Here is a 25,193-nt window from a genome sequence, read left to right as displayed (position 1 = left end):
TTTGTGAACTCACAAAGGCCTGTGGGATATATGGGCCCAGTCTCCCAAGACATTCGCTCGGAGGCGCGCAACTCAAGAAGGTAGACTGCTACTGAAGTAGACTCCGAGTTGTCTATTTATTTATCGCAAGTTAATATTTGGCTTAAATGTACAGTTCATAAATCCCCGTTCACAATAATGTCCACGCAAAAAATCATTTGCTTCGAGTGTTATCCTTAGAATGAGCAAGAATAATTATGCAAAGCGTTCATTGATCCAGTCCCTTGTACTAACTATGATCCTAGCTGCCCAGCATAGTGCTAGCTGACTCGTCCCCTGTCGTCTTCAGTACACATCTGCCAGTACTCATTTGTAAAAGTTGCTGTAGTTGTAACATTCTTTAGTCAATCTTTGGTAGCCTACATGAACTCACCCAGGGAATCTCCGTTGAAAATGGTGATACCAATCTCCCAGAGGGTGTTTGTTGACTTTTTTCAATAAAGTAGCAAACGCGTTAAAATAACTACACAGGCGCCTGCTACGCATGCTAAAATGAAGTTACTGATATGACTTGGTATCTGCAAGAATTTTGTGGTCTTTTATTCGAAAAGAAGTCCTTGTAAGAACAATCTCACGTTTGCACATATCATGGCGAACGATGGCCGAATGCTCAGGATTAAAATTGAAATCGTGAGTTACCTGGATTAAATTCTGGATTAAACAAGAAAACATTGCAATCTCCAAATTAACCATTTGGCCTGCACGCCGAAGCAAACGGCCGAATAGCTAGCTTTCCACTTCCACGATATTCTAAGCAAAGGTATTTCAGATGTGTGGATAATGCAGTGACGGATCTAAGCGAGTTAGTGCGTTGGAGTCCGGATTGAGTGGTACTTTATTCTCACAGTGCCTCTCTCCACCTTGGAGTATAAATGGGTACCAAGTACACAGTGCGCGGTTGTGCATGGTGTGCACGTTGTTGGCAACCCAACAAAGTGACGAAGGGAAACCGTACAACTGACTAGCATCCCATTTAGGGGGTAAATAAATATTTCTTTTGGCTTCGAAGTCTTCGAATTCTGTGTTATAGATTAAATCGGAGTTAGGCGCCCACCAGATAATACAGTACGAGATTGAGTACGAGTACGAGTTTTCAAACCAAGTTCATGTGCCTCCTATCATCACTTATCACATCAATCTTATCCCTAACGTTTATTTATGTGTTAGTCAGCAACAGGGAAGAGTTATAGTTTGGGGGATACAATTGTGTCGAAATTCCAAAGTTGTACTCGTACTCGATCTCGTACTCGTAGACAAATCTGAAAGTCGCTAATAATAAGCCACTCAGGCTGGCGAAGAGGTACCTTGTAAATTTGCAGGACAATACATGTCTAAGCAGTTAACGTTAAGGTATAAAATGAAGGCTGAGTTCAATTTCTAGCTACCAGGTTGAAATAATCAGGTAATGAAAATTGCCAAATGTACACTGTTTTCCGTATCAGTCATGAAATCACAATTTTTCGAACCCTTGATATCGCCGAACCAAAAGTTCGTTTCCCTTGGATTGTCCTCTCTGACTCAAACACTACAGTATGTACATCAACATATATTCTAACAAAAACTTACATGTATCCTGGAAACATTGATATGCCAGGCCCGTAGAGAGGGGGGGGGGGGGGGGGTGCGATGGGTGCGTCCGCACTCCCCTAGGATCCTTGGAAGTCCGCTCATTGTCAACCTCGTTCCCAGGGCTTTTCCCTTGGTAATTTGTTGGCTCATTGTGAAAAAAATTAAATAATAAATAAGGGCAACTGGTATTTCTGTACTTCGACTTTTACATTCAATATGGTAATTTGGGTTGATGGTCCACCATTTGTAGATTCGTGTGGTATATTTTGGACCAAACTGTGTGATTCTAGGTTACATTCAACAATACATTCTACCTAATGTCCTTCATAGTCGAACCGTTCGACGTGCCATTAATATTCCCAGGCGCTACCAAAAAGTGAGGAGCACCCAAGAAGGTTGGACGGCTTGGCACAGTGCTAAAAGATCAACAAACCGACTTTGGCTGATTTATGCAATTACCACAGGGGCGTAGCCAGGATTTTTGTATAGGGGGGTTCCAAATGTGAATTGTAATTGTGAAGGTAAAAGTGAGCGCCGGAGGCGCTCCTCCTCTAGGGGGGTCCGGGGGCATGCTCCCCCGGGAAATTTTGAAATTTGCGCTCCCCAGAAATGGCATCTCCTTGATTCTAAGCATAAATTTATGGCAATTTTAGCGTCAATTGAAGCTAGCATTTCTTAAAAGGGAAGCTCAAAATCCCACGTACCAGGTAATTTTTCCGGCGTACCGTCACTCACTAGTCAGCTAGTATATCAGCCAGAAGTAGGCGCCGTGGATGCTTCCGTGCAAAAATGTCGACTGTTGCACTAATGTCAATTTGTCTGTTGTAATGTATGTTCATAAGAGCAAGTCCTGACTCTCGCTCGCTGGTCATTGTAGCCCGCAGGTATGTCTTTAGTCTGCGCAATGTGCTGAACGATCGCTCACATTCTGCAGAAGTAATTGGCAACGTACACAAGATGCGCAGCAACTTGTGCACATTTGGATAAAAATCGCTGTCACATTCTGCCAAGGCCTGAACTACACTGTTTGGTAGGTCTTGATCCGCACTACACGTACAACGCAGGCTTGTATACACGAAATTTTGTAATTGTAAACACAAGGTGATACTTTATAGATTTCATTTTATTTTCTCAAAAATTTCATTTTTCTAATCTGGCGGAATTAAAGGGGGGTTCTAATAATATTTTTTTCTCTTGAATTAGCTATTGCGATATCCCGAAGGGGGGGTTCCGGAACCCCTGGAACCCTCCCCTGGCTACGCCACTGTACCATTTGACACTGAAATGAAGAAAGCTATCTTTTTCCTGTCCTCCTTCTATGTACTGCCGTCATTGTTAGCTAAATAAATCGTAAATTACGTTTTCAAGGTTCTGTTTTGAAAAATATGATTTGAATTTAAAAATGAACCAGAATTATTGTCGTTGTTACCTTCACTTTTACCTGCCTTTTTTTTTCCTAACAACCTGTCTTCAAAACGCACGAAATGCTATCTCGGATAACCTATTTTTCAAAATTTCCTGGGGGAGGATACCCCCGGACCCCACTACGTTATCGCGCCTGTGGCGCTCAAGATTTCGCGACGGAGGCGCTCATACGCACCCTCCCATGCAAAACCCTTGTTACGGGCGCGCCTGATATCATTCATATTTCTGGAAGCATCCGTAACGCATTTGATTTCACGCGATGTGATGTGAAGCGTAAAGCCTGGTTCCCACTATATAGCGACATGACGACATAACGACATAAAGAAAAGATCCGGTTATTTTTTCGTTTTGTCGTTATGCTTATGTAATTATCGTAGAATCCCGATATCTCGCACCCTCAGTTTCTCGAAACTCCCGATTTTTTTAACCAATTTCGTTTCTTTTGGATAGTACTTCAATAACTCTATCCCCGATTTTTTTAACCTTACGATTCCTCAAAGCAATTTTCGTTTCCCCTGGAGGCTCGAAAAATCGGGATTCTTATGCCTTTGATACAATATAGCGAAGATATCGATGACATCACCTTAAATTAAAATAACAAACAACAGTGTTTGTAAACAGCTTTATAATTATATTGGACTTCTTATTAGCATTTTATTTTCCCATAAGTATTTTAACTTTTTTATTGTAGTTTTTTCAACCTCTCGCTTTTTACCGTACATATCTATGCACGCTAGCGCTTTTTATGTCCTTTTATCCATTATTTGTCAAAGGTTGCAGTCTGGCAATCGAAAGCTATAATTTTAAACTTTTTAACCAGGGAACATTTTTTTTAAATTCGTTATAATCTATTATCCTGATTATTCATCCATTTTAAGCTACATATAGGTCCACTGTTAAGGTCTAAGCTGTCTTTCGATGGAAACGCGCCACTTTTTAACTTCTAGAAATCAACCGAGCTATTTTATGAGGTTTTAAAGTATTTTTTATATCCCTCTATCATATTTTCTCGCCACTCGTTGAATTTCTTTGGAACAACTCTCTTCTGCATCCATTCCATGTTAGTTTTAGGGATCCATCCATTGTACAGGTTGTTTGTTAATCCAAACACTCGACATGCAGCTTCTGGCTGTTGTTCATCTGGAATCACCACGTAGAAATTGCCACCATTCGTCGCTCGAACAAGGCCATCTTCGCCTTCAGGCTTCGCTGGGTGCTCTCCGTGTTTGATCAGCAGGAAATATGCTTGCTTTCCATACCAATCCACTTCTTTACTTGGTGGAAGATACAAAACGAACGATCGATCGACCAAAGGCCAAGATAGGAGCGCCCGCATGTATGTTACATATCCTCCGTCGTCAGGGTAGGCTTCCACAATCTCATGGTCGACAAAAGCTTTGTCCCAATCATTGCGAGCTGTCAGATTTTCCGGGTCTAACAACTGTAGGAAGACCTTGGCTGGGAAAGGCATGTCGACCGTGTAAACTATCTTGGTGGGAACTTCGTCACCGTGGATAGTTTTAATCCAGTAAGTGTACCCGGGGCCCGTCGCTGCTTCAGTCCATCCATCGCCTTTCTCCAAGTCGTCTTTAAACCACTTGGCTCTCTGAAGCTCTTCTTCGTACGAAATCGATCGAAACGACTTTGTTTCTTCAGCCGACATTACGATAAGCGTTTACAAGAGAAACGATTACAGATCCGATGTTTTCTGGCTATTTCTGAGCCTACGTGGCTGTGTTTTATGAGTCGTTAACTTAATTGCCATATCCCACAAATTTATTGTAGCCTTGGGCATTTATTTGCAATTGGCTAAAACACAACTTGAACAAGGAAAATTTTACACCATTGTTAAATATAAATATTCATTGTTCCAAGCACTCACGCGAAAAGCATTAAATTATTAGGTAAAATTAATTATAAACACGGTAAATTGATCATTTTCGAACGAATAGCCTTGGAAGATGTTCGCTCCACCTTTCACGTCCCTTCTCTTTTATTCTCGACAGCGAGTCATGCACTATCTCATACATTTATGCTAATAAGCTAGTCAGTGAGATAAATTACTTCTGCCCACGACTAAAGCAATTTGCATATGCAATCGCGTCACGTCACCTTTCAAGGGTTGCGTAACACGCAATCATTTTATGTTCTATCACTAAGCCTTCTTCCCACTTTTGTCATTTATATATAAAGCGACACAGATTTCTAAGTACTCTTATTTACTACGTTTACTGATCTACTTTATTTTCGTGTACACCTAACTGCAAAAACGTTGTCATAGCAAAAAAAAATGAAAATGGCCGAATAAGAACTAATGCAGCATACAAACCACATTTTCAAAATAATTCCCAAAGCAGTCCGCATAACCGGTTTCGGACTTTTCCTACTTGTAGTATAATTCTGCACATGTAAAATGGGTTTTTCCGTGAATGACGCAAGCTATTTTTTAATGACGAGCAAGCTAATTAAGATGGTTTCCGCCCAACATTCGAGCAATACAGGCAAAAATCAAGTTATATACCAGAGAGACCTTATAGCATGGTAGCAGTTTAAGAACAGCTAACAAAAACCTGCCAAAACTTAAGCACTTAAGCTGACCCCGCGAGAGAAAAATGAATTTGAAATTATTTATATTTCAGTTAAATCGGACGTTTTACACCAGTTCAAAACAAAATGGCACGCGTTTTGAACATTTTTACGAGGTTTGACTTTAATTTTCTCGAGAATGCTTTAGAATTTAATTACGGGGTCACTAAGACGAACGAATTTCAGTAAGATCTTTTAAAAAGTATAGAAAAAAAGGGGGCCGTGCTTTGAGCAGATTATTGCTACTTAATTTTTGTACTCATTACCGGTTTCGGACAAAAGCTTTGAAGAATTTTATTTACTTTATTTTTTTTTTTTATATATTTTCTTTGTGGCTTACCTGTAAACAAGCTGGTGCGTTCCCGCAGATTTTGCTAACCATATCTGCGGGACGCATCGAAACCATAGCTAAGTGTAATGACCACATTAAACATTGTATTGTATTGCATTGCATTGCATTGCATTGCATTGCATTGCATTGCATTGCATTGCATTGCATTGTATTGCATTGTATTGTATTGCCGGCGAACTTTCAGCGAAATCCGTCTTATATCTTATTTGGTTTTATGTTTTTATTTTTTTTGTATGACAACGTTAGTGTAATTAGGTGTATGTTTTTCAAAACGAATTTATTCTTACTAGCTATAGTTGAATCACAACACAATCTCTGGCGCTAAGTATTTTATGGCGCTTAATTTGTGTTGAAGTAGCAATTGTTACAACAGTCAGGGTGGAAAAGGCTCAAAAAGACCACTTCACGGGCTGAAAAAATATTTACTGATTAATAGTTATTTTAATTGACATTTCTCCCTCGGTCGTTGAATGAGGTCCTTCTCTCCAGCTCTTGGAATCTCTTCTTCCTCTTAGATATTCTCGAATAGTTTGTACAGTTTCTGGCCTAGCTGCCTTACCAGTCTTCAATGTCTGGATTGGCTTTCTAATCTCATGCCGTCTTGGTTTGTCACAATTGTATACTTATTTCCTACTAAGGTTTTTGAAATAAGGTATATACAGTACAATTCCAATCTCCTACCTCGAGTCTTCGTTCCCTAATGCGCACGTCAAGGGGAACGAAGACTCTGGGTACGAGGTTGGTACCGTTCAAGCATTGCGCGTAGGGCTGTCCCAAAGTTGCTCGAAATTTCTTTTAAAGTTTGCTAGAAAGTTCTTAAAAAGGTTGATAGAAAGTTGCCCCAAAATCCAAAACGTTGCTCGAATGTTGCTTCAAAACGTTACTTTTGAAGAAGAAAATTCTCCAGATATATGCTTATTTTCCGTTAGAGGAAAGATTTCCAAGCATTTTCATGCAATTTAACTGCAACAGAAATATCCAAATAACAGTTAAAGGCCAAAAATTGTTGAATTACAAGGATTAATTCCATTATTAAATCGCTGAATGAGTCAAGAACAGGCGTGGTGATCTTAAAACTAGCGCGCGATACAAAATTATCACTGAAGCGCGCGCAGAATCAACGTCAAAGCGCGCGCCATCTGCATGGTTTACTCTGCGATTGTGACAGCCGATAACGTCACAAACGTTTGCAGTAAAGAATAAAGTGTGCGTTAAAAAGTCGTGCACCACGATAGTTTTTGATTTACGTGGAATATATCAGTGCTTTGGCTTTTTGTCATCCTTCAATAGTTTCGACATGGCCGCAATGATGGTAAGCAGCTTTAGAGAGCGATTTACAGGAAAAACTAAAGTCGAGAAACTTCAGGGAATTAGCGACGATGAACTTTACGGTGTGGCCAGCAGTGAAGATGTCTTGAAAGGCAGAAATAGTAATGGCAGCAAGAAATTGAAGAGAGGCAAGAATTATCAAATGAATGAGACATCTAAAAGGAACACGAATTGGTTTGCTGCGAGGACAGAAGCATGGAAGAGAACGCTCACAAGCGGGCGAGGGCAAGAAAAGGCGAGTAGTGAAATAGCGGTCAGCTGTTCAGTAATGTCTAACGGGAAAAAATACCAGAAGTGGAACACCAAGACTGGAAAAGAAATTAAAAGGGACACAACGCCATCTTCTTCCTCCGAAATCTTTGACCAATGTCCAGCCTTATTTGTGAACGAACTAGTTCCATCCTCACCTGTCAATTTTGACGGACATCAGTCGTACGGACAGTCATGTGACCCTGCCTTTATTCTCGAGAGTACACTGGGCAGTGATGTTCTCACTAATCACGTGACCTTGAATGTGACGGCGGCCAATGCCTGGGAAAAGACAAAGAATCGCACAACAGTAAAATCAACTGTAATTAACTTCTTTTCAAGATTTAAGAAAGAGAAGAAAGCCAAAGTGATGAGAATTCGTATTTGAAAGATTAAACTGAAGGCTATTTTTTCTTATTAGTGTGAACACGTTTCTTTTTAATGGTCAAATATCTTATTAGTAACTTATCGCTGAAGGCAGAGACTTCAATAAGAACATAATCGTTTAATATTTAGTGTAAATAATTTTAATAAAAATGCTGTTTGTTTCGTCCTTGTGAAATCTCAGTTTATCATGTTCTCGCTAACACAAAAAGAATTCTTTGATTTTATTCTTACAAAAAATATGAACGCTGTGTAAAAACAATTTAGCAAAACAGTAAATGGTTTGCATAATGATGGGCACCTATCAATCCCATACTCCTTTCTGTTCCATCTGGCCTGGTAACCAAGTAAGCTGCCTGGCCTCCAGCCCCGACTTTACAAGAGAACCGCTGACAAAGGGTCGTTTCCGTTGAAAAATTCTCCAATAAGTTTGGCAAGCGGTGTAGCGCATTGGTCAATTATGCATACATTGCTTAAAATATCGCGGGCTTAACTGATGATGAGCGGCTGCTGTTTAACATTGAGCCAATCACCATAGCAGAGAAAAGCACAACAACAGATCAACTTCAAGCAAGACATGGAACCGTTAGTAAGGTCAAGAAGAATCGATAAAGCCATCCATTGCCACTCCATTAAGGCACCTCGCTGGACAAGAAAACATCGTCTTGGCTCTGATTGCTCAGAACGCGTTGCATGACTTGTTTAAAGCAATTGAAAACGCAGAACATATAACTAACAAAAATGACTTTTATTACCTTCAAAAACAGAAAACTATCGCCTAATTCTACTTGATCTATAACCCCTCAGCAGTGAACGATATAATACTTTGTTCTACGTTGAGCTGATAACAAACTTGATCAATTCTTGGAGTTGGGGTGTGAACTTAGAACGGTTCTTATTCGTTGAATGAGTCAAGAAGAGGCCCGATCATCTTAAAACTGGCGCGCGATAATAAATGATCAAGCGCGCGCAGAGTCAACGTCAAAGCGCGCGCCACGTGTGCGTTTAAACGCTACAATTGTGACAGATAATAACGTCACAAAGGTTTGCAGTAAAGAACATTCTCAACAGAGACGTGTGTTGGACGCTGCGATTATAGGCGAGTTTTACGTGGAATATATCAGTGCTTTGGCTTTTTGTCGTCCTTCAATAGTTTCGACATGGCCGCAATGATGATAAGCAGCTTTAGAGAGCGATTTACAGGAAAAACTAAAGTCGAGAAACTTAATGGAGTTAGCGACGATGAACTTTACGGTGTGGCCAGTAGTGAAGATATCTTGAAAGGCAGAAAAGTTAATGGCAGCAAGAAATTGAAGAGAGGCAAGAATTATCAAATGAATAAGACTTCTAAAAGAAACACGCATTGGTTTGCTGCGAGGACAGAAGCATGGAAGAGAACGCTCACAAGTGGGCGAGGGCAAGAAAAGGCGAGTAGTGAAATAGCGGTCAGCTGTTCAGTTATGTCTAACGGGAAAAAATACCAGAAGTGGAACACCAAGACTGGAAAAGAAATTAAAAGTGACACAACGCCATCTTCTTCCTCAGAAATCTTTGACCAATGTCCAGCCTTATTTGTGAACGAACTAGTTCCATCCTCACCTGTCAATTTTGACGGACATCAGTCGTACGGACAGTCATGTGACCCTGCCTTTATTCTCGAGAGTACACTGGGCAGTGATGTTCTCACTAATCACGTGACCTTGAATGCGACGGCGGCCAATGCCTGGGAAAACACAAAGAATCGCACAACAGTAAAATCAACTGTAATTAACTTCTTTTCAAGATTTAAGAAAGAGAAGAAAACCAAAGTGATGAGAATTCGTATTTGAAAGATTAAATTGAAGCTTATTTTTTCTTATTAGTTTGAACACGTTTCTTTTTAATGGTCAAATATGTTATTAGTAACTTATCGCTGAAGGCAGAGACTTCAATAAGAACATAATCGTTTAATATTTAGTGTAAATAATTTTAATAAAAATGCTGTTTGTTTCGTCCTTGTGAAGTCTCAGTTTATCATGTTCTCGATAACACAAAAAGAATTCTTTGATTTTATTCTCAAAAAAAATATGAACGCTGTGTCAAAACAGTTTAGCAAAACAGTAAATGGTTTGCATAATGATGGGCGCCTATCAATCCCATGCTCCTTTCTGTTCCATCTGGCCTGGTAACCAAGTAAGCTGCCTGGCCTCCAGCCCCGACTTTACAAGAGAACCGCTGACATAGGGTCGTTTCCGTTGAAAAATTCTCCAATCAGTTTGGCAAGCGGTGCAGCGCATTGGTGAATTATGCATACATTGCTTAAAATATCGCGGGCTTAACTGATGATGAGCGGCTGCTGTTAAACATTGAGCCAATCACCATAGCAGAGAAAAGCACAACAACAGATCAACTTCAAGCAAGACATGGAACCGTTAGTAAGGTCAGGAAGAGTCGATTAAGCCATCCATTGCCACCACAATAAGGCACCTCACTGGACGAGAAAACATCGTCTTGGCTCTGATTGCTCAGAATGCGTTGCATGACTGGTTTAAAGCAATTGAAAACGCAGAACATATATAACTAACAAAAATGACTATTATTACCTTCAAAAACATTAAACTATCGCCTAATTCTACTTGATCAATAACCCCTCAGCAGTGCGCGATATAATATTTTGTTCTACGTTGAGCTGATAACAAACTTGATCAATTCTTGGAGTTGGGGTGTGAACTTAGAACGGTTCTTATTCGTTGAATGAGTCAAGAAGAGGCCCGATCTTCTCAAAACTGGCGCGCGACAATAAATGATCAAGCGCTCTGAGTCAACGTCAAAGCGCGCGCCACGTGCGCGTTTAAACGCTACGATTGTGACAGATGATAACGTCACAAACGTTTGCAGTAAAGAACATTCTCAACAGAGACGTGTGTTGGACGCTGCGATTAGGCGAGTTTTACGTGGAATATATCAGTGCTTTGGCTTTTTGTCGTCCTTCGATAGTTTCGACATGGCCGGAATGATGATAAGCAGCTTTAGAGAGCGATTTACAGGAAAAACTAAAGTCGAGAAACTTCAGGGAATTAGCGACAATGAACTTTACGGTGTGGCCAGTAGTGAAGATGTCTTGAAAGGCAGAAAAGTTAATGGCAGCAAGAAATTGAAGAGAGGCAAGAATTATCAAATGAATGAGACTTCTAAAAGGAACACGAATTGGTTTGCTGCAAAGTCAGAAGCATGGAAGAGAACGCTCACAAGCGGGCGAGGGCAAGAAAAGGAGAGTAGTGAGATTGCGGTCAGTTGTTCAGTAATGTCTAACGGGAAAAAATACCAGAAGTGGAACACCAAGACTGGAAAAGAAATTAAAAGTGACACAACCCCATCTTCTTCCTCAGAAATCTTTGACCAATGTCCAGCTTTATTTGTGAACGAACTAGTTCCATCCTCACCTGTCAATTTTGACGGACATCAGTCGTACGGACAGTCATGTGACCCTGCCTTTATTCTCGAGAGTACACCGGGCAGTGATGCTCTCACTAATCACGTGACCTTGAATGTGACGGCGGCCAATGCCTGGGAAAAGACAAAGAATCGCACAACAGTAAAATCAACTGTAGTTAACCTCTTTTCAAGAGATTCAAGAGGGAGAAGAAAACCAAAGTGACGAGAATTCGTATTTGAAAGATTAAATTAAAATAAAAAGGCTATTTTTCTTATCAGTGTGAACATTGAATCATGTATATGTAAATGTTGTCAAGGAAAAAATGTTTCCCTTTCATGGTCAAATATGTTATTGGTAACTTATTGTTGACGGCAGAGTCTTCAACAAGAGTATGGCAATCGTTTAATAATTTGAATAAAAATGGTGTTTGTTTCGTCCTTGTTAAAATGTGCATGATTTTTTTTTTCTTTGCGTTTTTCCTTGCATGAATTTTTTTTGGACAATTTCCCTTGCATGATTTTTTTGGGGGATCCCTCCCGTCACTTTTCTAATGGTCCGTCCCTAAAAACAATCGTGAAGATACCGATGACGTCAGGTTTTCAGACGAGTTTTAATACTGAATGATACGAAAGTTCGAGCATCTTCTGAACTTCCCCGGAAATCTTCGGCAAATTTCGTTTATCTTCAAGAAGTTCGACAAATGCTTGGAACCGTTCGTGTGGCCTTCGAAGAACACTCGGACAATCTTCGGAAATCTTCGGTCTAGAAATTACAAATAGTTGCTACAAAAATACAAAAAGTTGCTCGAAAGATGAAACGTTGCCCAAAGACTAACGAAGTGATATATAATTTTTCAGCTGCATTGTTTAAACGGGGAGATGGAGAGTAAGTATGTATATTCCAATGGCATCTATTGTTTACACTGCACACATTTTTACCAGAAAAGTCCTCACGTAATTAGAAAACTATTATGTATGCTGATATGGAAAGAAATGAGAGTGAAACAGCGAGAAAGTCAGCTGTGAAACAAACTGCTTGGAAAAAGATTTCCTAGCTCTCCCAAAAAAGGTCAAAATAATAAAACCAGGTTGATTGCAAGCAGGGCAGATTTTAGGCAAAGACGAGGCAAGATCTTGCTAGGGGGGTCTGGGGTCGTGCTCCCAGAAAATCTAGAAGCTCTGAAACCCCTTTGCAACAATTTTTTCATGAGGTTTTTTCTTCAGAATAATTAACTTGTTCAACTGGAGGTTATTTTCCTAACTAAACGCAATTTGGTTTTCGTTTTGGGTTTAAATGCAGACGAGGAAAGTGCCTCGTCTTGCCTCTTGCTAGTTACGGCCCTGGCAAGGCTGGTACAACGGCAGTAGGGCAAAATTTATTCTGATTGGCCAATATTTCAACTAGCAGATCGAGCTAGTCTTCTTCGGGGCCAGTACTATAACGTGTAAGAAGTCGAACCCATAACCTTATGAGGGCTAATGTGAATAAACACTAAAACTAGTATTTTAAACGAACCTAACATGGTTAGAAATCCAACCGACAGGAGCTGACCAGTTTGCCGAGAACAACACCAGCTATAATGATCAGAACGGGATTCGAACCCGCGACCTCCGGTTTTCTAGTCCAGCGCTCTAGCTAACCACTCGGCCACGCTGCCTCCCTTACCTCCCTAGAAAAACTTCAACACTGGTCGGACTCTCTACTACTTAAATTAGTGAAAACAGGAGAATCGTGGGTGTTAGGCCATATAACTATAGTAGGTTCAAATACGTTGTAGGTGTGAACAACTTTCGACAAGTGAAAAGCTTGGTGACCACGTATCTTTACCTTTCAGACTTTTCCGCCACGAGTACCGTTTTAACAACAACAACCATTTTAGTAAATAATAAAGAAGGTAAATTTTAAGCTCGGTGATAAATAATGAAGACGAATTTTTCAACAATGACACGAGCATGGGACAAAGAAAAATTCTGAGTTCCCGACGGGAATCGAACCCATGGCCTCCCAGATACCGGTTGGGCGCTCTGACCAACTGAGCTACCAGAGACTCGTGGTGAGTTGGGCCATTTACTAGGTTGACATGTAACACGCGTCCTGCATACTGCTCACAACGAGTCTCTGGTAGCTCAGATGGTTAGAGCGCCCAACCGGTATCTGGGAGGTCCTGGGTTCGATTCCCGTCGGGGACTCAGAATGTTTCTTTGCTCCATGCTCGTGTCATTGTTGAAAAATTCATCTTCATAAACAACCATTTTTTTTACCAGAGATGAATAGAAATAATTACAGCATAAGATAAAATAACTAAAATAGGCAAAAAAAACTACTCAGAGTAGAAATAAACTAAACGGGCGAGTAATAACAAAAATAAAATTGCTATATATAGGTTGTACATGATGGAAAAAGAAACAAAAAATGAAATACGTCAAGTAATAAATAATTAAGTACACTGTAATTAAGTATATATAAATAAAAAGAGGACTTGTTAAAATTCTAAAACGGCTACTAAAGGAAAGATGAGACTTTCATCATAGTAGCACTTTACGATAGAAAGTAGATAAAAGGGAAAGAAAGAAATGAGAAAAAAAAAGAAAAAAAAACAGTACCAGAACCAAAATGAAAATGGATCGCCCAGATCACTGAAGGAAATAACTGTGCAAAGCTATCAAAAAGTTTAGTGATGTTACATGCAAGAAGCAGTTAGGTGATGGGGGGAGGGGGAGCTCATAGCTGGACTTTTATGGATTGCCGACACAGAATGCACGCCGCCCTATTAGCAATCTCGGCTACGGTCTTCCACGATGACGATGCGTTCTGTCGCATTTTGAGTGTCCTTCGCTCCCTTTTAGTGACGTGCACGCAGTGTAATTGAAACTGCAACCGTCTGTCTTATAAAGAGACAATTAAAGGAAACGGGTGGGGAGAGGCACGGACGTGGGTCTGAATTAGAAAAGGTCTGAATTACTCTCAGAAATGATTTAAAATGGAACGATCACATAGAAATAATCACATCAAAAGCTGCCAAGCGCCTTTACTTATTACGACAGTTAAAACGTGCCGCAGTCAGCTCTAATGATCTAGTTCTATTTTATTGTAGTGTAATAAGATCAGTCCTTGAATATTCATGCCAGTTGTTTCACAGCAGCCTTCCTGGCTATCTGTCAGAAGAATTAGAGCGCATCCAGAGGCGTGCAATGCGTATAATTTTCCCAAATTCAGGATACAGAAAGGCATTAGAAGAGGCTGGTATCCCCACCCTAGCTGGTAGGCGTGATTGGCTTTCTAAGAGTCTATTTAATGACATTGCCACTTCAAAAAAACACAAACTAGTCAATCTGCTGCCTGAAAGACCAACCAACAGCCACCAACTTCGGATCAAGAGAGTGTTCAACACGCCTGTTTGTAAAACGGACCGTTTTAAAAATTCTTTTATTATAGACAATAGTTTAAATTACATTGTATAGATCGCCTTTAATAGTTTTTAATATATTTTAATGTAAATAGCTTTTAATATTTTTTAACTCTTGTAATATATATAGTTTTTATTCATTTACACGTAATTCAGTCTAAGGACTGCCAAGTGTAAAAGTTTTTTTAATAATAAACGATATTTCTTCTTCTGGACTAAACATGTTTATACTACGCTAGACTGTAGATCAAGCAGTCCGGGTTCGAGCCCTGGCTAGCTGGGAGCGGGAGGGACAGGAGGTAAATCCTCCTTCTCCCTACTTTTTGAGGCAATTTCTCGCTCCACCCACATTTTTCGCCTAGATTTCTAACTCCTCTCTACTTTTTTGGACCATTTCTCTCTCCTTTCTTATTCTGTCCCTCCCGGCCCCCTAAGCTGGGATCATTGCGATACCAGTGCTCTGGCGCAAGGCACAATCCGGTTACGACTCAAAAGAACAACCGGTAAAATATCAATTCTTGTAGCAAACGTGACTGCAATGTCATATCTTTTAGTAAGGAATTTGCTATCAGTCCTGTGGTTTTGGGGGTTTCTCTGATATGATTCAAGGAATCACCAGAATAAACATTTTGTAAACAGGAGAAATTTCTCTTTGTAGATGTTTTCACGTGGCCGGTCCGGAAAAAGACGTGACGTCCGGCCTCCCACGCGTGTTAGCGTGATTCTTTTTTACACTACGTGCAATTTAACATTCCCGGCCCTATCCCTCACCCGAGACAAGGAACTAAGCAGGATCATTCAGCTAGATTTCAACGAAATCAAGTGTAGAAAGGTGGTATGATAGAATACTAATTGACTGACAAAAGTCAGGCCGGGGCGAGAAAATATTTGGTTGTCGTTTAAGTTACGATTACACGGACCTTCCTGCACTCAGATCGTACGCGATGATCTTGCGCTAAACATTTTCCCGTCCGGTTTCCTTCCGTTCTCTCCCTTGCCCCACCCAAAATTATTTTGTTGTTCCGTCAGAACATCACAAACTTTCATCCATCTCTCGCACTTTCGGGAAGAGACAACTGCTACACAGGCTATTTTTACGGCTTGAGCGAAAACGTAGTCTTTTTCAACGCGTTATTATTGTGGACAGCCCTAACATTCTTAGCAAGCTGCTCATAGAGTATTCTTTTGCAAGGGGGGAGGGGGGGGGAGGGAGGTGGACGGGATCTTTAATAGAGGAAAGAGTTACGCTGAGTTTTCACCCCGGGGGGGGGGGAACTCGCATATGAAAGTGACGGGGATGCTCGTCGTCTCGCTTAGGGGTATAAATTTCGGACTTTTGGTCTCGCTTAGGGTGTTCCGGGAAAAACGCCCAAAACGCCAATATTTTTAGCCATAACGGTCTCGTTTAGGGTTACACACGAAGAAGTATACAAATATAAACTCCATTCTTAGTTTTTTGGTATCTTTTAGGGGTCAGAAGGCTTGAGCCACACCCAGATTGGTCTCTTTTAGGGGTTCTTTTAAAAATTTCAGACGAGCATCCCCTCCGTTCCCCCCCGGGGTTTTCACGCAAAATCAAACGGGCATCCTTAAGGCCACGGGCAAAGAGTGGGTCTCTAACGATTAAAAAACTTTATTTTAAAAACCTTTTATTTGTATCTACTCCGGTTCAAGTTTATAGGAACCGTAAATGCAAAAGATATCCCAGCTTCCTTACTACTCAGTCAAACAACATCACGTGTGCAAATTGTTAAATGGCTGTTTACCATTACAAGTAAAAACTGTTGCGTGCTTTGTATGACATTTTATACAAACAATATTCGTGCCCTTGTAATGAGCACGTAGCCTCGGGAAACGTGAATGGAGGCATATGACCAGTGGAATTAACACAAAAAATCTTTGAAAATTCCGAACGCATTATCAAAACCGCAATGATCCAGACCAATTTCATCATAAACAAGAGATTATACGAAAGCTTAATACTCTCTTTCGAAAATCGTGCACGCTAAGTCTATATCTCGAGTGGATCTATAGTTACAAAGTGTGAAAGTGGGTGTGCCCAGCAAAAACACACAACTAATTTGAAAACGCTGAACACAGAACAAAATACGCAGCCATCCAAAACCAAAAGAGTGTATTGTATAGAATCCTGTAACGTATTTTTAGACATAATTTACTATCTTTGTCTCAATAAACGTGCGCAAAGGCACAGCTGGTAAAAAGATGAAAATACGTGACAAAAATGCGAAATACCTTATCAAAAACCGCATCGATCTCGTTTCAGAAAATACAGCAAAACTATTCAGGAACCTAGTCAAGACGTCTCTCTTACAAGATGATATATAAACAACCACACCAAGTTGTCTTTAATTTTTATGCATGGCACGTAGTTTGCAAAAAGGAAAATTCAGTAAATTGTCCAAAACCCCTGCATCGGTCCAATCTTGGAAAACAAAGAGACCATATCGAAGCTTTTAATGCTCTTTATGGATTATTAAAACACCAAATTCTAAGCAGAAAAGCCGCAATTATTTCTGATCTTGGAGTATTCACCAAGCTCTGACCTTGGAGTTTCACAAGGAGGGTCAATGCTGCCAAATCTATTAATAAGATTCCTTGAAATATTTTCAGTTTTGGCATATATACATGTCGCACAATTTATCTTTCCTTTCGTTAAGTGTCGTTTAAACTTTCACTTTTAAACTTCAGTTTTGTTTCTAACTTCTGAATTGTCATATACGTAGAATGAATTGAATCTGAAAAAATACGACTGGGCTTTATACAAAAATACAGCATTGTGTATTACTAAAAAGTTAAATCGTCAGAAAAAATAGTTTCCACTTTCTAAAGCATTTTACGATTGACTTGAAACAATAAAAGAGAAATTCATCTCAGTTTTTCTTTAATTTTAATACTTATATACAGCCTAGAATGGAACTTTTTGTCAGTAAAAAGCACGTCTTTAAAAAACTTAGAACGACGTGAAGTCAGCCATGTGTGAGAGTCTACGATATGACAAGAATTGAATAAACAGGACAGTGAAGGACTCTAATAAAATAAAAGAAAGAATTTTAAAAAAATGCATGAACTATTGACTTTTCCTCGCTTAGGCTCTTGACTTGTATATTTTAAATTGTTAATGGCAATATAAAAAACGCTCAAGAAAAAAACCGCCGAGAGGAAAAATGTTAAAGGCGTCACGTACAGTCGGAGAGGAATTTTAGAAAGCTAATATTAGAAACAGGAAATTGGAGCAAGTTAACACGCACGGTCAAGGTCACCGTGTTTCGCTGTGGGTGACATTTCGATATATTACATGGCCGGCTGGCGACAATGAAACGTTTGCTGTGGTTTTGGAACTGTAAGCCAATTATAAAATCCAGCACGGACTTGAGGACGGTGGGACCACCGGATCATGTTGAAGTTTAATGCTAACTGCTCAGACACTCTGCCTCCATAAGAGATCACAAACAAGAGAAAAAAAAAATCACTTTTTCAGCGCTATCTTGTTATCTTCCTTGAACGGACATATCCCAAAAAACAGTCATTTTGATGATCAACAGATTGAAAGTCTTCCCACAGGTAGCTTATAGGCGAATGAGCGAGTTCACATCTGCACAGGGAAATTTTAAACAGTCCGAACAGTAGTTGAAAAATATGAAAATTTACGTACGAAATAAACGGCTTCTTTACCAAAACTCCATTGATTTCTGGCAGCAAATGCCAACCTTAATTTGTGATTGAAATTAAAATTCTCTTTAATGCTCCGTTTTGAATCTGTCACACCGATAAAGAGTTCTACAATTTCAAATTAAAATGGCGGCCGATCACTGCAGTCAGTACGCCCGTCATCTGTTCTGTATGCTAAAACTTATTGTTAGCCTTGATTATTTTGATAACAACATTATACAGTCCCCTATATTCCTCTATTGCAAAGCGTTGCGAACTAGCTTTTGTTTCGTTGACATGGTCGAGAAGACTTTAAGAATATAGTCCTCGCATTCCAAAAAAATTGTCAAACAGCATAAGTGCCCTTTCAATATTTCTTACATGTTTGGCCGCCATCTAGAGTCTAAAGAGGACTTCACTTAGTCCTAATGACAAACGTAATGTAACTATATAAAGGAAACAGCTGCAAGCCTATATGCACTCGAACACAGCTACTAATTGAGCACTAGAGACTGATGAACGAGTGGGCAGAATTTAAGGGAATGTGAAGGGTCGTTGAGCAATAGACCCTCATATTTACACGAAGTGAATAAAGTGTGCCACCTCGACTCGAGTAGCTTAAATTGTACAATAAATGCATGTTGGAACTAATTAGATAACCTTGGAAATCGATACACTTCTGGATCGCGTGAAAACTCGCCAATGTTAAGGAAAAAGGCATTCCGGCGGTATTGTTCGACTTTTTGTACCCGGTTTAACCTTGAAAGTTGATAATCCCAAGGTTATCTGAGTTGTATTATTGCTCCAGCTTTATATAAGGTTGTTTCGGGGTTCTTTGTTCTCTTCAGGGGAAGGACTGTGTCACGGCTGCTTAGGTTTATTTTATTAAGTTTTGCCAAATACTCACTATAAAACTGAATGTTTGCAAAGAAATTACTTCTATGGATCTAAATGACAAAACCATAGCTTTATTACAACCAAATGTGTCTCCTGGGCGTTTTAATTTAAAGCTACAAGCAAATGAGATTAACTTTGAAAACTGTTTTGCCCAACAGTATTTCAATAACCAATATCGCAATCCGTTTCAATCTTCGTCACCTTTGGCCATCCGTACCTTCTTTTAAATTTCCTGTGTTATTGAAATGTTCCCTCACTGTTTTAAGCGTTTCTTTTGTATTTCACCGAATTTTATTTATGGCCATTATCCATGCCCAAATTTGGCTAATATCCGTGACACAGTTCCTTTAATGGCCTTTGGAAATTGACAAATGGGCAAGACCCTGGAATCGTTTTTTCTGCTGGGCGGGGCTGGTGCAAACACGGGCACCGGAATAATGTATAAAAATTGCCTGTGCAGTGTTGCCCAACATCACTACATCTTTCCTGCCTTTTCATGTTCCACGCGACATCTTCCTTTCTTCACGCATATCGGTGACCAGTTCTGCAAGGAATTAGAAACGTTTCCGTATCTGGGGTTAAGTATACAACGATTTTGATTAGGCTGGTGATTCTTAAGGGGAGACATCATTTATCGATAGACAATCTTATCCATAAATGGATGTGCCCAAACAGTTGACATGCAGGTACCTCGTGAGAAAACACAGTAATAAAGCGTTAGCTGCTGGCCTCATTGCCAAATTAAGGACCTTTTGGTTACGATTTAGTCATTTATCGACCATACCTGCTCGGGCTAATAGTCGTATTCTCGGGCTAATGGCCTTGTTCTCGAAATATTGAATTCGTGTGGGGTCGATAAACGCGCAAAAAATTGTGCAACCTTGACCTCACACTCATTTGTGCCAAAACAATTATTTTTACTACGACTTTGTGTCTCGTGAGTTGTATGACTTCGATCTATTTTGGTATAATTGCTATACACCATGCTTAAAATCTCTGGAATGTCAAGGGTGCTTTATAAGAGTTTAACTACTCTTTATAAGACGCTTAACAGTATATTTTCTTTGAACTACTTGCCAATACCAGGCATATTCCTGTTAATGCAACAAATGAGCAAGTCCTTCATCATGAAATCATCTTTACGTACCTGGATGGTCGAGGTGTTCCTTGGAAAAATGCGTAGTGCTTAGCCCACTATATTTGACACCATAAAAATGTGCTTTTCTCTTTAATACCCTTTTTCACACCTGACTTCGGAAATCTGCATGTACAGCACCTTATTAAAGACCTGGCTCAGATTAAAATCTCTATTATACCCGACTAACTAAACATATTTCAGACCCTTAAAGGTAAAATCTATAACCCTTCTTTAGATTTAAACACCTAAAAAAACTTTAGCCTACTGCCCCTCGCCAAATAGTTTTGTGTTAATAGATGTCTTGAGATTTACCAAAATTGAAACTTATACTTAAAGAATTGATATTCGTGCTTAAAAGGTTTAGAGTTTTAGACAAATGGAGGCAAAAATCATGTCTTGTCGTGCCAAGTTCACCTTCGGCCGATGAACTGGCTAAAAAGAGATAATTCAATTATCCAGATAAGGATAAAAGTACAATCAGTCACGAAAAGTATTGAAATAGAACAAAGAAAGGAGACAGTGTTTAGGACCCCAAAGGCTCTTAACGAATAGGGGCATAAATTGCCTCGTCTCCTTAATTGTCGTGAGAAGTTCGCTCTTGTGGCCAAATCAATTAGCAAGTGCTAAATGGAGATTAGTCAGTTATGCGGATAAGGAAGAGGGAATATCACCAGTCACGAAACAAAAAAATACGCTGATACCGAGAAATGAAAATACAGTTCAGAAAGAGGAATGACTCTAAAAGGACTCAATGTAATTTCAGCCATGCATTAGAAAGGGCAAACCACATTCCTCTTTGTAAGGTTTTATGCAGATCAACGTCATTAGCAGTTAACCCTCACGTACTTGTTTTCATTTTCGTGTTGAAAAGGTTGGAGCATTGACACGAATTAGTAATTTCTCTTTACTTTTTGTCTCCCCAGTCAATTAAGCCCTAAATCCTAGATGAGCTAAGTATGCCTAAATCTAGCTTGCATGAAGAACCACATTGAAAACAACTATTTTTATAGTATTTTGAAGCATATCTCGCTGTATGTTGAGAAGCAAAATCACGTATGACTTTATAGGTTTTGTTATTCAAGCTTTGTTCAGTGGCATATACTATGACAATGATTCTTTATTTGCCTGTTAAACAGACGAAGGTAAAGTTGACCTTCAAACACAGACCGAACCCATGAGCTGGGTCTTAACAACGTAATCAACTTGTCAATCTGTAACGTTCAGGAACTTAATAATAGCATAATTAATACCAATAAATAAAGTCGTAGATGCAACATGCAAGTTACTTTCTCTTAGCAACGGGCTCCTCTTGCAGGGAATATAAAAAAAGCCAAATTTCCACTACTTTTTCAGTTGGACGTCAATCTATTCGCATACGAAAGGTTGAGAGTTAAGCGCACACTCCAGTTGTCACTCTCCCATACCCACCAGGGCGGAGCTCTGTCACGAAATGTCAAACTAAGGCCAATGTCACCGAAATTTCGTGTGAGGCTCACGTCGCTTAAGCTGAAACGTTAGTGTTTAATGCAAAAAGAATAATAATGACGATGCACAATTTCAAAACAAGCTAAAAATAAGAATGAAGGTGTTTTTCTGAACGAATGGACAGTTTTCTAGAAACCTCTCTATTGTTTAAGTCCTCGATGGCAGAAGTTACAACACATTATGCAGAATTAAGCAATCCACCCGGTTAAGAACACTTTAAACTTAAGGTACATTAAACTGTAACAGCATGCAGGAATCTTTGACTGGAGAAACCCTTCAAATCCATGAAGACTCCTTATATTTGGCTCTGCTTTTTTCGTCGGTTTCGTTACCGACCGAAAACATTGCATTTTAATCAGGTCTCACAACAGGGCTTCATTTACATTAACGGCTACTGTCGCATTTTTTTTGGTCTGTAAACCACGTGGATTAAGATCGTTTCAACTGCATCCTTTGTATCTTCAAACAACCGTGAGCGGCAGACTAAACATCCAGCTTTTCCAATTACTCAGACAAGATTTTCCCACAACTTTAGTGATCCAGAGAATTCCGCAAATTGTTTCAAACATTTTTCAGTTTACCTCCTGCTTAAGAAAAGAATACTGGCCTAATTGAAAAATAGCCTCCTGAGGTCAAGAAACACTAAGAAATGTAGGCTGTTTCTTAAAGACAGTGACATGAAATAACATTGCATAACAGTTGAATCGAATAAGCTCGTATACTCTCGAACGCACGTGCCATACATAAGCCCGGCCCCACCTGACAAGCTCCCAATTGCTTATTCCTAATTCCCCATTTCTAGTGTCGTGCTAACTTTACTGTTTGCTTTAAAAAAATTATCGAACGGATACAGTCAAGTGCCTTAAACTTTTATTATGACAAATTAACAACGGGACAAAAGAATTCGCCAGCTTCCTGTTTAGGCGACCGAGAAAGAACGGGACAATTACTTTTTTTTTTTGAAAAGAGCGGAAAGGCCCGGAGGACAAATTTGAATTGTATTTAAATGCAAATATCAAGGCCAAGGCTAAATTTTCTTAGGACTCGTTTGTTGACGTGGCTTTGCACAAGTCGTTCGTCAAGCCGGTAAATCAACATGCCGGCTAAACTGTTTTGACATGATCAATCCAACATCAAATAAATGTTTCCAATTTGTTTCGTCTCACGTTTGCTTTTATAAGTGCATTTTTCACGATATAAAGATTGATTGGTAGACGATATTTTCAAGAAGCGCCCGAAGAACTCTGAATAATCTGCAACGATAGCTTTTGGAATCAAACTGAATTCTGGTCCCGAACAACAAAACTCAAAGATGCCGGCACCTGAGCCCTTTTCACCCAATCAAGGCTCAAGATTAACAAAAAAGCTCGACGTTCTTCTTTTATTTTCTACTTTAAAAAGACGGGGAACGCATCCACGATGACTTCCACTGAAGCTGAAGCTTCACTAGATAATTTGTCTCTCAGGAATGTTAAAAATGGCCCACCTACCCAAATCAGTTACGGCTTCAAAAAATTCCCATGGCAAACTGCACTGAGCGAATTATATCCAGTGGGTTTTATTTAATTCCAGTATTTTTTCCTCGTCTTTCTAGCTCTCTTGGTGGCAAAGCTTATTATTTCTGTGGCTGCTTATCCAATTACTCCACAATAACAGAAAGTTGCCCTTGACCGTCGTATTCATAAGCTTGACTAATAACAAACAACTTCTAAGGTTGCACGCACGTGGTGAGCCGCAGAGCTTTTAAGTTTTTGAACTTATCACAATATGAGATAATATTTATCTGCTTTATTGAAAGGTAACATAAGAAGCAATGGACAATAAGCTCAAACCTCCTCCTCTTCCAGCCGAATACACCACTATTTAACCACAAATTATGTTGCACTTGAGCAAACGGCTTTCAATTATGCAGAAAGGGTTGACCCGACAAATGTTCCGTTTAGCATACGATCTCATATTAACAAGCACTGAGCACATAAAGACCTTCAGATGAAATAAACTAGAAACGTTTATTAGATTAAAGGGTTCATGGTGTAACAGTATTAAACCTCCTTTAACACAAATAATTATTTCTTTCAAAGAAATTAATTATACAATCTTTGTCGTCATTGCCAAAATTATGTTCTAAATCAAGAGTCCATACGCGTGCCTGAGTATACACACAAAAGCAATGACCAACGGCAAAGAAACTTCTACTGACTTCTTGTAAAATATTTTGTTGGTGAACATTCTTTCAGCCGAGTACGCATCACGCCCCTGTTTGGAAGAGATAAATGCCAAACTCTCTCAACAAATAGATGGAGTCCCAAGAGCCCATAAACATACACATTCCCGTTACAAGTCCCTATTCATTTTGTTTTGCACTATAGTTGGTATAATTCATCTATTTATTTGAATAATAAGTCTCATTTTTAAAGCAAGTCTCATGACATGCATGCTTTATATGCTTAGTCGTGTATTGATGTTATGACGAGAAATTGAATACTCTTTAGATACAAAGGACTTAAATGATAGTGCAAAAAGAAAACAACGAAACAATACCATGCACTAAAGAATCGGTACAGATTGTAAAACTCTGCTTCTTCATCAATACACGCTGCGCTAGTTCTTCAAACACTAGCTTTAGGCTTTTACTTAATTGGGTGTTGATTGGGCAACACGGCGGGGACAAGTAAGGATGCTGTGAAAATTAAATTACAAGGCCACCTTTAGAAGGCAAATCGTCTGGGATTTTATACTAAACGACTGTATTACTGCATTCCAGTCTGGAGTATGGAAGACAGAATGTCCGTGAACGGATAAAAAAATAAAAGATATACTAAACTAAATGTAAACCTATTAGTTGCGATTGTTCCTCATTCCAGTTAGGTGGTATAAAACCTAGAGACTTGCTTCATCACGCAAACTTAACTGTCTGCCCCAAGAGACCCCACACAACACGTTCACGCACATAGCGATGTTCCTTCTAGATTTTTCAAATTATCTAAACTGACATCGGGCAGTGTAACCCCAACTGATTAAAGCTTGAGACAAACACTTTATTCCAACTATGTGCATAAACCAGCTTTCGACACGCAAGATTTCCAAGAGATAGTAAAGACGCAAGCCTTGACACGCTCCTCAATGTGAGCTCACCAATTTTACGCACAGTGGAGAAAAAACCCTGAAACAATTACGGTTTCAAATAGTAAAGAGAAGGAATGGCCTAATTTGCTGTTAAAAAAAGATAAAAAAGGTCACACTTCCAACA

At 39.5% G+C, this 25,193-nt stretch overlaps 2 protein-coding genes across 2 annotated transcripts; one reads left to right on the top strand and one right to left on the bottom strand.

The window, feature by feature from the left end:
- Positions 1 to 3,643: 3,643 nt before the first annotated feature.
- On the bottom strand, positions 3,644 to 4,903 carry LOC144647034 (uncharacterized). Its single transcript, XM_078506778.1, has one exon. The coding sequence runs from the start codon at positions 4,694 to 4,696 to the stop codon at positions 3,998 to 4,000; it is 699 nt and encodes a 232-aa protein (XP_078362904.1). The 5' UTR covers positions 4,697 to 4,903; the 3' UTR covers positions 3,644 to 3,997.
- Positions 4,904 to 14,311: 9,408 nt separating this feature from the next.
- On the top strand, positions 14,312 to 14,965 carry LOC144645704 (uncharacterized; the record flags this gene model as incomplete). Its single annotated transcript, XM_078505254.1, has 1 exon — positions 14,312 to 14,965. A coding segment is annotated over one exon (498 nt), but the record flags the coding sequence as incomplete, so codon positions are not given.
- Between the last annotated feature and the right edge of the window lie 10,228 nt (positions 14,966 to 25,193).

Source organism: Oculina patagonica, chromosome 3 (assembly GCF_052425735.1).
Source record: "Oculina patagonica isolate OP01 chromosome 3, crgOcupat, whole genome shotgun sequence".
NCBI classification, from domain to species: domain Eukaryota; kingdom Metazoa; phylum Cnidaria; class Anthozoa; order Scleractinia; family Oculinidae; genus Oculina; species Oculina patagonica.
Note: the sequence above shows the minus strand (reverse complement) of the source record. Positions and strands in the feature narration are given on the sequence as shown.